Genomic DNA, 11808 nt, shown 5'->3' on the forward strand with positions numbered 1-11808 from the left:
CGCCACTTTGTATGCTTTTTCCTTAGCCTTTATCCTGTCCTTGACATCCCTCGTCAGCCATGGATGCCTTGTCCTCCCCTTAGCATGTTTCCTCCTCCTTGGGATGAATTTGTGTTGTGCCTCCCTAATAACCCCCAAAAACTCCTGGCATTGCTGTTCCACTGTCTTCCCTGCTCGGCGTCTTCACCAAATCAACTCTGGCCAGTACCTCCCTCATGTCTTTATAGTTACCCTTATTCAATTGCAATACCGTTACATCTGATTACAGCTTCTCCCTCTCAAACTGCAGGGTAAATTCTATCATATTGTGGTCACTGCTCCCTAAGGGTTCCTTCACCGTAAATTCCCTAATCAAGTCTGCCTCATTACACATCACCAAATACAGAATTGCCTGTTCCCTGGTGGGCTCTGTCACAAGCTGCTCCAAAAAACCATCTCTTAGACATGCCACAAATTCCACTTCTTGGGATCCACTACCAACCTGATTTTCCCAGTCCACCTGCATATTGAAGTCCCCCATGATTATTGTAATATTGCCTTTTTTGCATGCCTTTTCTATCTCCTGATTTATTTTCTGCCCCACATCCTGACTACTGCTAGGGGGCCTGTACATTACTCCCATCAGGGTCTTTTTACCTTTGCGATTCCTAAACTCTACCCACAGAAATTCTATGCCTTCTGATCCTATATAGCTCCTTGCTATCGATTTAACTTAATTCCTTACTAACAATGCAAGCCCGCCCCCTTTGCCCATCTGCCTGTCCTTTCGATACGACATATATCCTTGGATATTTAACTCAGCCCTGATCCCCTTGTAGCCACGTCTCTGTGATGCCCACAACATCGTCCCGGCCAATTTCAATGTGCGCAACAAGCTCATTCACCTTGCTCCGTATACTGCGCGCATTTAGGTACAACACCCTCAATCCTGCATTGGCCACCTCCAGAATATCCTGCAGCCGCTCCGAGACATCCTTGACCCTTGCACCAGGGAGGCAACATACCATCCTGGAGTCTCAATTGCGTCCGCAGAACCGCCTGTCTATTCCCCTTACGATTGAGTCCCCTATCACTATAGCCCTGCCATTCTTCTTCCTGCCCTGCTGCGCAGCAGAGCCAGCCACGGTGCCATGAACCTGGCTGCTGCTGCCTTCCCCTGGTGAGCCATCAACCTCAACAGTATCCAAAGCGGTCTATCTGTTTTGCAGGGAGATGACCGCAGGGGACACTTGCACTGCCTTCCTACTCTTGCTCTGTCTTTTGGTCACCCATTTTCTATCTCCCTCAGTAACTTTCACCTGCGGTGTGACCAACTCGCTGAACACGACGTCCTCAGCATTGCGGTCTAACAGGAACTGTAACTGGACACACTTCTTTCATGCGACGGGGCAAAGGGCAGTGGACGTGTCCCTGAGCTCCCAAATCGCACACGAGGTGCATGACACGGTTCTGGGATCTCCTGCCATGTCTTAAACCTTAGGTTAACTTGTACAACTACAAATTCAAAAAACGAAAGAAAAATAAAATATACAAATGAAATGAAAAACTACTTACCAGTCACTTACCAGGGATAAAAAGCACCTCCTCCCAACCCATCTTCGAACTCTGGCTGTGTCTTCACTGGCTCACTGGGAGAACTCACTGGGAGTGAGTTAAAGTTGATCTTTTTAAATTGGCCTGAGTTGACTCCCTCCCCCCACCTGCTTTTAGATCAAAGTAGCTTAAGGTGACTGACACTTAACTGCCAACCAGTTATGTGAGTGGGTGGGCAGCCCCTTGTTAACCTTCACTTCACAATTCTAGGTGGATTTAAATTCCTGAAGTTTAAAAATTTAAAATAACCACACAAGGATAGCACAGCTTGGACACACTCAAAGAGTCGACCACAAGTTAGGCAGTTCACAAGTTTAACGCAATTACAAATGCTCATGCTTGTTGAAAATGCGGACTGCTTTGAAAAATTTATTTGGTGAGACGGTACAGGCCACAAGCTTAGTCAATGTTTTTCTTAGTTAATCTTTTGAGAGTCGTACAAGTTAAACAGAAGAATCATTCCCGCGCTGAGGGCCTGGTATCGATCCCGGCTCTGGGTCACTGTCCGTGTGGAGTTTCCACATTCTCCCCGTGTCTGCATGGGTCTCACCCCCACAACCCAGGGGTGTGCAGGGTAGGTGAATTGGCCACGCTAAATTGCCCCTTAATTGGGTCGTCTAAATTTATATTTAAAAAAAAAAAGAAAATCCTGCCTAGTTTGGATTCAAATACAAGTAATGAGTTCAGGAAATGTCATGTTCTCGTTTTCCACTTGAACACAAACATTCAAAAAGTAGCACACCCAAAAGCTAGCTACAAATTTTGAACTGCTATTTTATGCAGTCTCCTTATTTAATCATTCAAGCTTAGGTACTCCACTAACACCTGTCAAGACCACACATTTTCAGAGCCTCTGTTTTTAGGTATCTTACCCCCCCCCCCCCCCCCCAACAAAGGCGGCTGTCCAGAACCCAGCAAGCTTGGGGCAAGCACAAAACATGTGGGTGTGGTTGGCCACGCCCCTCCTGCACCGTTCACATTTGTCCTCCACCTCCGGGTAGAACCTGCTCATTCGGGTCTGGTCAGATGCGCTCCGTGCACCACTTTGAGCTGCATTCGGCTTAGCCTTGCGCAGGAGGCAGTGGAGTTCACCCTGCTCAGTGCTTCGCGCGAGTCCCCATCCTACCTCTGTCCCGAGTTCGTCTTCCCATTTTTGTCTTGTCTCGTCCAGTGGAGTCCAGGCACTGTCCATATATTTTCCCACATAGCCCCCTTTCTCGTTGCTTGTGCCTATCAGGTCCTTTAGTAGTGTGGTTTCTGGGGCCCCGGGGTGCCCTATAGTCTCTTTGCGGAGGAAGTGTTTTATTTGGAGGTGTCTGATTTCCTGTCCTTTTGCTAGCTTCCACCTCCTCGTCAGTTCGTCTAGTGTCGCCAGTCTGTGCCCTACGTAGAAGTCCCCGACCGTCAGATTGCCCCCGTCCCGCCTCCATCTTTTGAAGGTGGTATCCAGCATGGCTGGAGGGAATCTGTGATTGCCGCATATGGGAGCCATGGGGGACATTTTGATTATCCCGAAGTGTTGTCTCAGCTGGGTCCACATTCTCAGTGTGGCCGCTACCACTGGGCCCGTTGTGTATCTTGTTGAGGAGGATGGGAGTGCTGCTGTGGCAAGGGTCCGGAGGGTTGTTCCTTTCCAAGATGCCTCCTCCATTTGTACCCAATCTGTGTCGGGTTCTTGTACCCATCCCCTCACTCTTTCTGCCCGTTGCTGCCCAGTGGTAGTATTGTAGATTTGGTAAGCCCAAGCCCCCTTTGATTTTCCTTCTTTGCAGTGTCTGTTTGGGAATTCTCGGGTTCTTACACCTCCACACAAACGTCATGATTAGAATGTCTACATTTTGGAAAAAGGCCTTGGGGATGAAGATCCGAATGGATCTAAACAGGAAGAGGAACCTTGGCAGTACGTTCACCTTGATCGTCTGCACTCTCCCCACCAGGGAGAGTGGGAGTGAGCCCCACCTTTGAAGGTCTCTTCTTACTTCCTCCACCAGGCTGGTCAGGTTCCACTTGTGGATCTGTGTCCAGTCTCTGGTTATCTGAATCCCCAGGTAGGGTTTCTACTTTCATTCAGTGACTCCCGAAGCATTCACACACAAATATAAATTGAAAACAGGATCTAGCACAACTGCATGTCCAACTGTCTTGGCAGCACGTAACAAATTGGCACTAGTGAGATAGGCAAATAAGGATTGACCTTATGTTATGCTCCTGGGCCAGATCCCATATTTTTTTGTACAATCCAGTTAGGGAGAAGTAACTTTTTGTTTAAGGTAGACAAAGTTTGAGATTCCAAGTTCTTACTAAAAAAATAAAGTCACAAGATTCCATGTTGTTGGAATAAAAAAATAAATACACAAAGTCTGAAAAGTAAAACAATTTGCAATATTTATCTTATACTCCAACATTCAGAATGAACACAAAATACATGTAAATTAACAGGCCAATAAATGGCAGATATAACCAAGACAGCTCATTCTCATTTCTCAGCAACCAACCTAGAGTCTAAATATGTGCAGCTTAGATGGATTGGCCATGCTAAAATTGCTCTTTAGGTGCCCAAAGATGTGCAGGATGATGGTGTTACGGGGATAGGGCAGGGGAGTTTGCCTCGGTCGGGTGCTTATTCAGAATGTCGGTGCAGACTTGATGGGCAACTGACCTCCTTCTGCACTGTACGATTCTATAGATTCTAGAGCCAGCACCCACTGTGAGTTACACTACCTTGTTAAAACTCTGTCTCACTCACGAGGAATTCCAAGCTTTTCACTTTTGAAGATCTAGTCTCTGAATTCTCTCAAAGTCACACCAACTCAAGATTGCCGAAACAACTGCTCACCTTCCAGGGTTTCAATATCATCTCCCAAGACTATGATACCCTGGATTCCCACGGTTGCACTCCAGCACCAACTCTCAGGTACAACTTCAGCTCTACAGCCATGATGAGCATAACACCACTACTGCAAAGTGTTAATTTTGCCCCAATAGCTCACAGCACAGAATACCAACCTTCCTCTGCCTTTTAGCTCTCTAGAATTTATACCAAGCCGTGACTAGTTGGAGCCTGCCAATCCAGCCCCTGAGTTAACAGAGCTCTTTAGTTGCAGTGTAACATGGATAAATGTGAAATAATCCACTTCGTACGGAGAAACAGGATGGTAGAGTATCCTAGTACACCAGTGAAACTTCTTCTCTTGCTCCTGACTCTCTCACTCTGACTAAAGCTGACTGATCGTTGAACTGCTCTTCACTGACCTTTGAATTAATCTGGGTGATCTATCAAATCACTCGAGGATCACATCCTTCTCACGAGGCAAGATCAAATGTAACAAGTACTGCAACATCCTGCATCCTGAATATCGCAATCTCCATAGGCTGCTCATTTACAAAGCAAAAATAACTGATTTCATGTCAACCTTCAAGAGAGAAAATTGGGGGCAGCACGGTGGCACAGTGGTTAGCACTGCTGACCCATGGCGCTGAGGACCCGGGTTCGATCCCGGCTCTGGGTCAGTTTGCACATTCTCCCAGTGTTTGTGTGGGTTTCGCCCCCCACAACCCAAAGATGTGCAGGGTAGGTGGATTGGCCATGCTAAATTGCTCCTTAATAGTAAAAAATGAATTGGAAACTCTAATTTCTTTATTTTTTTTAAAAGAGAGAAAATTGAAACGGAAAAATGCAATGCACTTATCTTGTTTGTCAAATATAGCAGAGTGAGGATAGCCCATGTACCTTTATGTTAAGTTTGCGGTGATTTGTTGGCAGTGATGCATCGCTCTTCAGTTGCTCTGGAACATGGATGGCGTGTGTTTTGAAGCTGGTGTCAGTTGCATTGTCTGCTTTTGGTTTCCTTTTACCAACTTTTAGCTTCACCTTTTGGAAGTCATCTTGACGCTTTCTCTTCTTAGTCATCTTGTTTCCCCTGTAGCAAAGAACATTGATCTTAACTTCTCACAATAAATGGCGAGCCTCAGATATGGAAAATGCCTCAAGTTTCCCCTTACCTTTTACTCAGCGAGAGGCACCTTGGGACACTTGCACATAGAAACATACAAAATAGGAGTGGGCCATTCAATCATTTGAACCTGCCCCATCATTCAATATGCTCATGACTGATCCTCTTATCTCAGCACCATACTCCCATGTTCGCTCCATACACTTTGACATCTTTAGAGTCTAGAAATCTATTTCCTTCCTAAATATATTCAGTGACTACGCCACCATAGCCTTCTGTGGTAGAGAATTCCACAGGTTCACTCCCATTTGAGTGAAGATGTTTCTCATCTCAGTCCTAAATAGTCTATTCCCTATTTTGAGACTGAGACCCCGTATTTCAGACACCACCACCCCCGCCGCCCCCCCCCCCCCCCCCCCCCCCGCCCCCCCGCCCCCAGGGGAAACAACATTCCTGCATCCAGTCAGTCCAGCTCTGTCAGAAGTTTATGTTTCCCTTTCTGTACAATGAAGTAAATTAACACGGTTAAGAAAATGTGTAAATATACAATTGTTTATAAATATGGAAAATGCCCAGAAGTTTGTGTGTTTCATTAGATCCCTCCTCATTCTTCTAAATTCCAGTGAATACAGGTCCAGTCGACCCAATCTTGCCTCATACGAGAATCCTGCCATCCCAGGAATCAGGCTGGTGAACTTTGCTGCACTCCCTCTATGGAAAGTATATCCTTTCTTCGATAAGGAGACCAAAACTGCACACACTACTGTAAGTGTGGTCTCACCAGACCCTGTACAGCTGCAATAAGATATCCTTGCTTCAGTACACCTCTTGCAATGGAGGGCAACATGCTATTTGCCTTCCAAACTGCTTTCTGTGGCTGCATGCTTGCTTTCAGTGACAAGTGTACTTGGACACCCAGGTCCTTCTGTACATCAACATTTCCCAACATATCACCATTTAAATAATACTCCACCATCCTGTTTATCCATCCAAAGTGGTTAACTTCACATTTATCCACATTATACTGCATCTGCCATGTGTTTGCCCACTCACTCAAATTGATTAAATCACTGTAAAGCCTCTTATCATCCTCACCACTTACATTCCTACCAAGTTCCATGTCATTGGCAACTTGGCATGTCATTGGCAACTTGGAAATATCACTTTTGGTTCCCTCATCTAAATCATTGATGTATTTGAGAATAGCTGGGGCCCAAGCATTGATCCCTGCTGGATCCACTAGTCATTGCCTGCCACTTTGAAAAAGATTCATTTATTCCTACTGTTTCCTGCCAATTCTCAATCCATGATAACGTATTATCCCAATCCCATGTGCTTTACTTTTGCACACTAAATTCTTACGTGGAACTTTAAAAAAAAATTCTGAAAATCCAAATACACCACATCCACTGGTTCACTCTCATCGATTCTACTAGTTAGGTTCGCAAAAAAACACCAGTAGGTTTGTCAAACATAATTTTCTTTTATAAATCCATGTTGATTTTGTCTACTCCCGTTGATATTTTCCAAGTGTCATTTATCACATCCTTTACAATAGGCTAACATTTGCCCTCCTTGATGATAGGTCTGCAATTGCCCGAATGTGGCCCCCACCCCCACCCCCCACCCCCAGGGACACACAGCCACCACCCCCACCCCAGGGACACACAGCACAACCCCCCCCAGGCACCCTCCCACCCCCAGGGACCCCCCCCCCCCCTACCCACACACAGGAAGCCCCCCACCAACCCCCAGTATCCCCTTCCCACCACCAAGGACCTTCCCACCCCCAGGACTCTCCCAATCACCCACCCACCCACAGGAACCCCCCCCCCACCCCCGGCAAGCCCCCACCACCAACCCCCCCACTCCCCCGCCGACCCCCCCACCCACCCATCGACCCTCCCCCCCCCCCACGCCCAGCGATCCCCCCACCCCTCGCGATCCCCCCACCCCCCCCGTGATTCCCCAACCCCCCGCGACCCTCTCACCCCCCCCAACCAACAGCTCCAGGGACCCACCCCACCCTCCGTGACCCCCCACCCCACCCCCCCACCCCCAGCGACCCTCCAACCACCCCCAGCGACCCCCCCCCACCCCCCAGCGACCCTCCCACCCCACCCCAGCGACCACCCCAGCAACCCTCCCACCCCACTCCCACCGACCCCCCAGCTACCTTTCCACCCCCCCATCCCCCAGCGACCCCCCCACCCCCAGGGACAGCCCGCACCCACCCCCAGGGACCCCCCCCCCCCCACCCGACCCCAGGGACCCCCACCCAACCACCAGGAAGCCCCCCCCCCCCCACCACCCCCAGGAACCCCCCACACTCAGCGACCCTCCCACACCCTCAGTGATGCTCCACCGCCCCCCCCCCCCAGCGATTTCCCCCCCCCAGCGATCCCCTCCCCCCACCTCCCCAGCCCCAGGGACCCCGGCGACCCTCCCACCACCCCCCCGCACCCCCAGGGACTCCCCCAACCCCCACCCCCAGGACCCTGCCACCGCCCCACCCCCAGGGACCGCTGGCCCATCCCCACCCCCAGGGACACACATGACCCCCCCCACCCCCCCCCCCCCAGGACACACAGCAACCCCCCAGCCAACCCCAGGACACACAGCCCCCCCCCCCCCACCACACCCCCAGGGACACACAGCCCCCCCTACCCCACCCCCAGGGACACAGCCCCCCCACCCCACCCCACCCCAGGGGACACACAGCCCCCCCCCCACCCCACCCCCCCCAGGGTCACACAGCACCCCTCACCCCACCCCAGGGGGCCACAGCCCCACCCACCCCTCCCAGGGGACACAAAGCCCCCCCACGCCCAGGGACACAGCCCCCCAAACCCCTCCCAGGGACACACAGACCCCCCCCCACCCCCAGGGACACACAGACCCCTGCCCCCCCACCCCCAGGGACACAGCCTCCCCCCAACCACACCCCCAGGGACAGACAGCCCCCACCCCCACCGCCAGGAACACACAGCCCCACCCCAGGGACAAACAGCCCCCCCCACCCACCCCAGGACACACAGCCCCCCCCACCGTCAGGGACACACAGCCCCCCCCCCCCACCGTCAGGGACACACAGCCCCCCCCCCCCACCGTCAGGGACACACAGCCCCCCCCCCACCCCTCCCAGGGACACACAGCCCCCCCCCCACCCCAGGGACACACAGACCCCGCCCCCCACCCCCAGACCCGCCCCCCACCCCCAGGGACACACAGACCCCGCCCCCCACCCCCAGGGACACACAGACCCCGCCCCCCCACCCCCAGGGACACACAGACCCCGCCCCCCACCCCCTGGGACACACAGACCCCGCCCCCCACCCCCAGGGACAGACAGCCCCCCCCCAGGGACAGACAGCCCCCCCCCAGGGACACACAGCCCCCCCCCAGGGGACACACAGCCCCCCCCCAGGGAACACACAGCCCCCCCCCAGGGACACACAGCCCCCCCCCCAGGGACACACAGCCCCCCCCACCCCTCCCAGGGACACAAAGCCCCCCCCCCCCAAGGACCACACAGCCCCCCCAACCCACCCCAGGGACCACACCCCCACCCTACCCCACCCCCAGGGACACATCCCCCCACCCTACCCCACCCCCAGGGACACATCCCCCCCACCCTACCCCACCCCCAGGGATACAGCCCAGCCCACCCCCAGGGACACACACAGCCCACCCCCAGGGACACACACAGCCCACCCCCCCCCAGGGACACCCCCCCCCCCCCAAGGGGGACACACACACCCCCCCCAGGGGGGACACACATCCCCCTCCCCGAGCCCACTCCCAGGGATACAGCCCCCCCACCCCCAGGGACACACAGCCCCCCACCCCACCCCAGGGACACACAGCCCCCCATCCCACCCCCGGGGACACACAGCCCCCCCCACCCCCAGGGGACACACAGCCCCCCCCCCCACCCCCAGGGACACACGGCCCCCCCCCCCACCCCCAGGGACACACAGCCCCCCCCACCCCCAGGGACACACAGCCCCCCCACCCCACCCCCAGGGACACACAGCCCCCCCACCCCACCCCCAGGACACACAGCCCCCCCCACCCCACCCCCAGGGACACACAGCCCCCCCCCCACCCCACCCCCAGGGACACAAACCCCCCCCCCCACCCCCACCCCCAGGGACACACAACCACCCCCACCCCAGGGACACACAACCACCCCCACCCCCAGGGACACACGGCCCCCCCCCCACCCCCAGGACACACAGCCCCCCCCACCCCCAGGGACACACAGCCCCCCCACCCCACCCCCAGGGACACACAGCCCCCCCACCCCACCCCAGGGGACACACAGCCCCCCCACCCCCACCCCCAGGACACACAGCCCCCCACCACCCACCCCCCCAGGGACACACAGCCCCCCACCCACCCCCAGGGACACACAACCCCCCCCCCACCCCCACCCCCAGGGACACACAACCACCCCCACCCCCAGGACACACAACCACCCCCACCCCCAGGGACACACAACCACCCCCACCCCCAGGGACACACAAACCACCCACCCCCAGGGACACACAACCCCCCCAGGGACACACAACCCCCCCCCACCCCCACCCCCAGGGACACACAACCCTCCCTCACCCCCAGCCCCCACCTCACGGGACACACACACACAGCCCCCCACCCCCAGGGACCCCTGCTCCTCCCAACCCCCGGAGCCACCTACCCCCCCCCCAATTTCGTGTTCTCTCCCAGATTCCTCTGAGCCCCTCTCCGGGCCCACAGTGCCGCCCCCGTTACCCGCTCTGCCGCTTTCTCGACGCTTCTTCCTACTGCCAGAGACACGCGAGGCCTTCCCGGGCTTCCCCTCTTATCAACACGCACTATAGCTGCCCGATTCGCTCCTGTTCAGTACACTGGTGCTCGGTTATTCTTTGGGGGGGGGGGGGGGGAGGAGGGTATAATTAATCGCATTCCCCCTGTTCCGATGCACAATTCCGTTTACGATTTCAATAAACCATTTCTGCCAGAAGCAGCGGCAGGGTCCTTCCACTGGGGGTTCTGGGAAATGTAGTTCTTGTTCACGTGGGATAAATACAACCAGGAATAAAAGTAGAAAATGTCGGGCATGTCGAGTTAAAGGAAAAGTTGTTGATGGGGGGGGCTGGGGGCTGGTTGGACCGTCAGGCGGAAATGGATGGCCCTAAGCGTCCCGAGGGGGGATGGGGATGTTGAGAGGTTTGACAAAGAGTTATCCAGACTGATAGCTGTCATGATATCGGCATTAACATATCATGGTGCACTCACACACACGATGGGTAGGCAGTTGGACCAACCAACACACACACCACATCACAGCCAATCACCAGTGAGATCACACGCACTATAAAACAGGGAACACCACAGTTCCCGCTCATTCTACCAGGAGATAACTCAGCGCTCACAGCGTGCCACTCAGACATACACTATGGGCGCGAGTCTCCGCTCCTGCGACTAAGTGCCCACACCGTCGTGAACACCGTCAAAGTTCACGACGGCCCCAAATGGCCCCGATCCCGACCGGCTCAGGGCCCGAAAATGGGCTAGGATCGGGACGGCGAGAAACTCGTGGGGGCGCCACGTCGTCACCGCGCGACGCCCGAATGATGCGGCGCTGCGTCATAGATGGCGTGATCCGCGCAAAGAGGACCCGGAGGAGAAGAGAGAGGAATAGATGGCTGAGCCCCGACAAACTGCACCGAGGTCCCGGGACACGGACCTGGACACCCTGCTGGATGAGGTCGAGCACAGAAGGAACACCCTCTGCCCAAGACGTGGGCATCGTCAGCCATCCAGCGTGGTTGGCGTGAGGTTGGCACCGCTGTCAGTGCTGTGGGGCAGAACCCGGGGGAGCAGTGTCGGAAGAAGCTGCACGACCTCACTCGGGCTGCCAGGGTAAGTGCCATGAGGGTGCCCCCAGGCCCCCCCACCCCAGCACGAGGGGGTGAAGTGGGGTCCCCCTACCCCACCATCCCCCCCCCCCCCCCCCGGTTGGGGCATCAGGGGCGGTGGTGGGGGGTCAGGGAGGGGTTGGGGGGGTCAGGGTGCCCAACGATTTACTCGACCCACATGAGCCCCGGCACCCCCCCCCCCCCCCCCCCCCCCCCCCAGAGCGATGCCATGGCGTGCTGTCTCCTGAACCAGCAAAAATGTAGTTTATATCTGCACGCCCTGATGATACCTGCCTAATTGTGATGCTTTATCCAACCCCCCACCCCAGGACAAGACAGCTCACAACCAGCATGAG

The 11808-nt window shown here is 55.1% G+C and overlaps 1 protein-coding gene across 1 annotated transcript in view; it reads right to left on the reverse strand.

The window, feature by feature from the left end:
* tex10 (testis expressed 10) overlaps window positions 1-10450 on the reverse strand; it is a 180702-nt gene extending 170252 nt beyond the window's left edge. Inside the window, exons 1-2 of the mRNA XM_072508933.1 lie at window positions 10323-10450; window positions 5324-5513 (exon numbers count right to left, since the gene is read on the reverse strand). Of these exons, the coding sequence (XP_072365034.1) occupies window positions 5324-5503 (180 nt within the window). The 5' untranslated portion in view covers window positions 5504-5513; window positions 10323-10450. The remainder of the gene's footprint in view (window positions 1-5323; window positions 5514-10322) is intronic.
* Between the last annotated feature and the right edge of the window lie 1358 nt (window positions 10451-11808).

This window comes from Scyliorhinus torazame, chromosome 6, assembly GCF_047496885.1.
Source record: "Scyliorhinus torazame isolate Kashiwa2021f chromosome 6, sScyTor2.1, whole genome shotgun sequence".
Classification (NCBI taxonomy): Eukaryota; Metazoa; Chordata; class Chondrichthyes; order Carcharhiniformes; family Scyliorhinidae; genus Scyliorhinus; species Scyliorhinus torazame.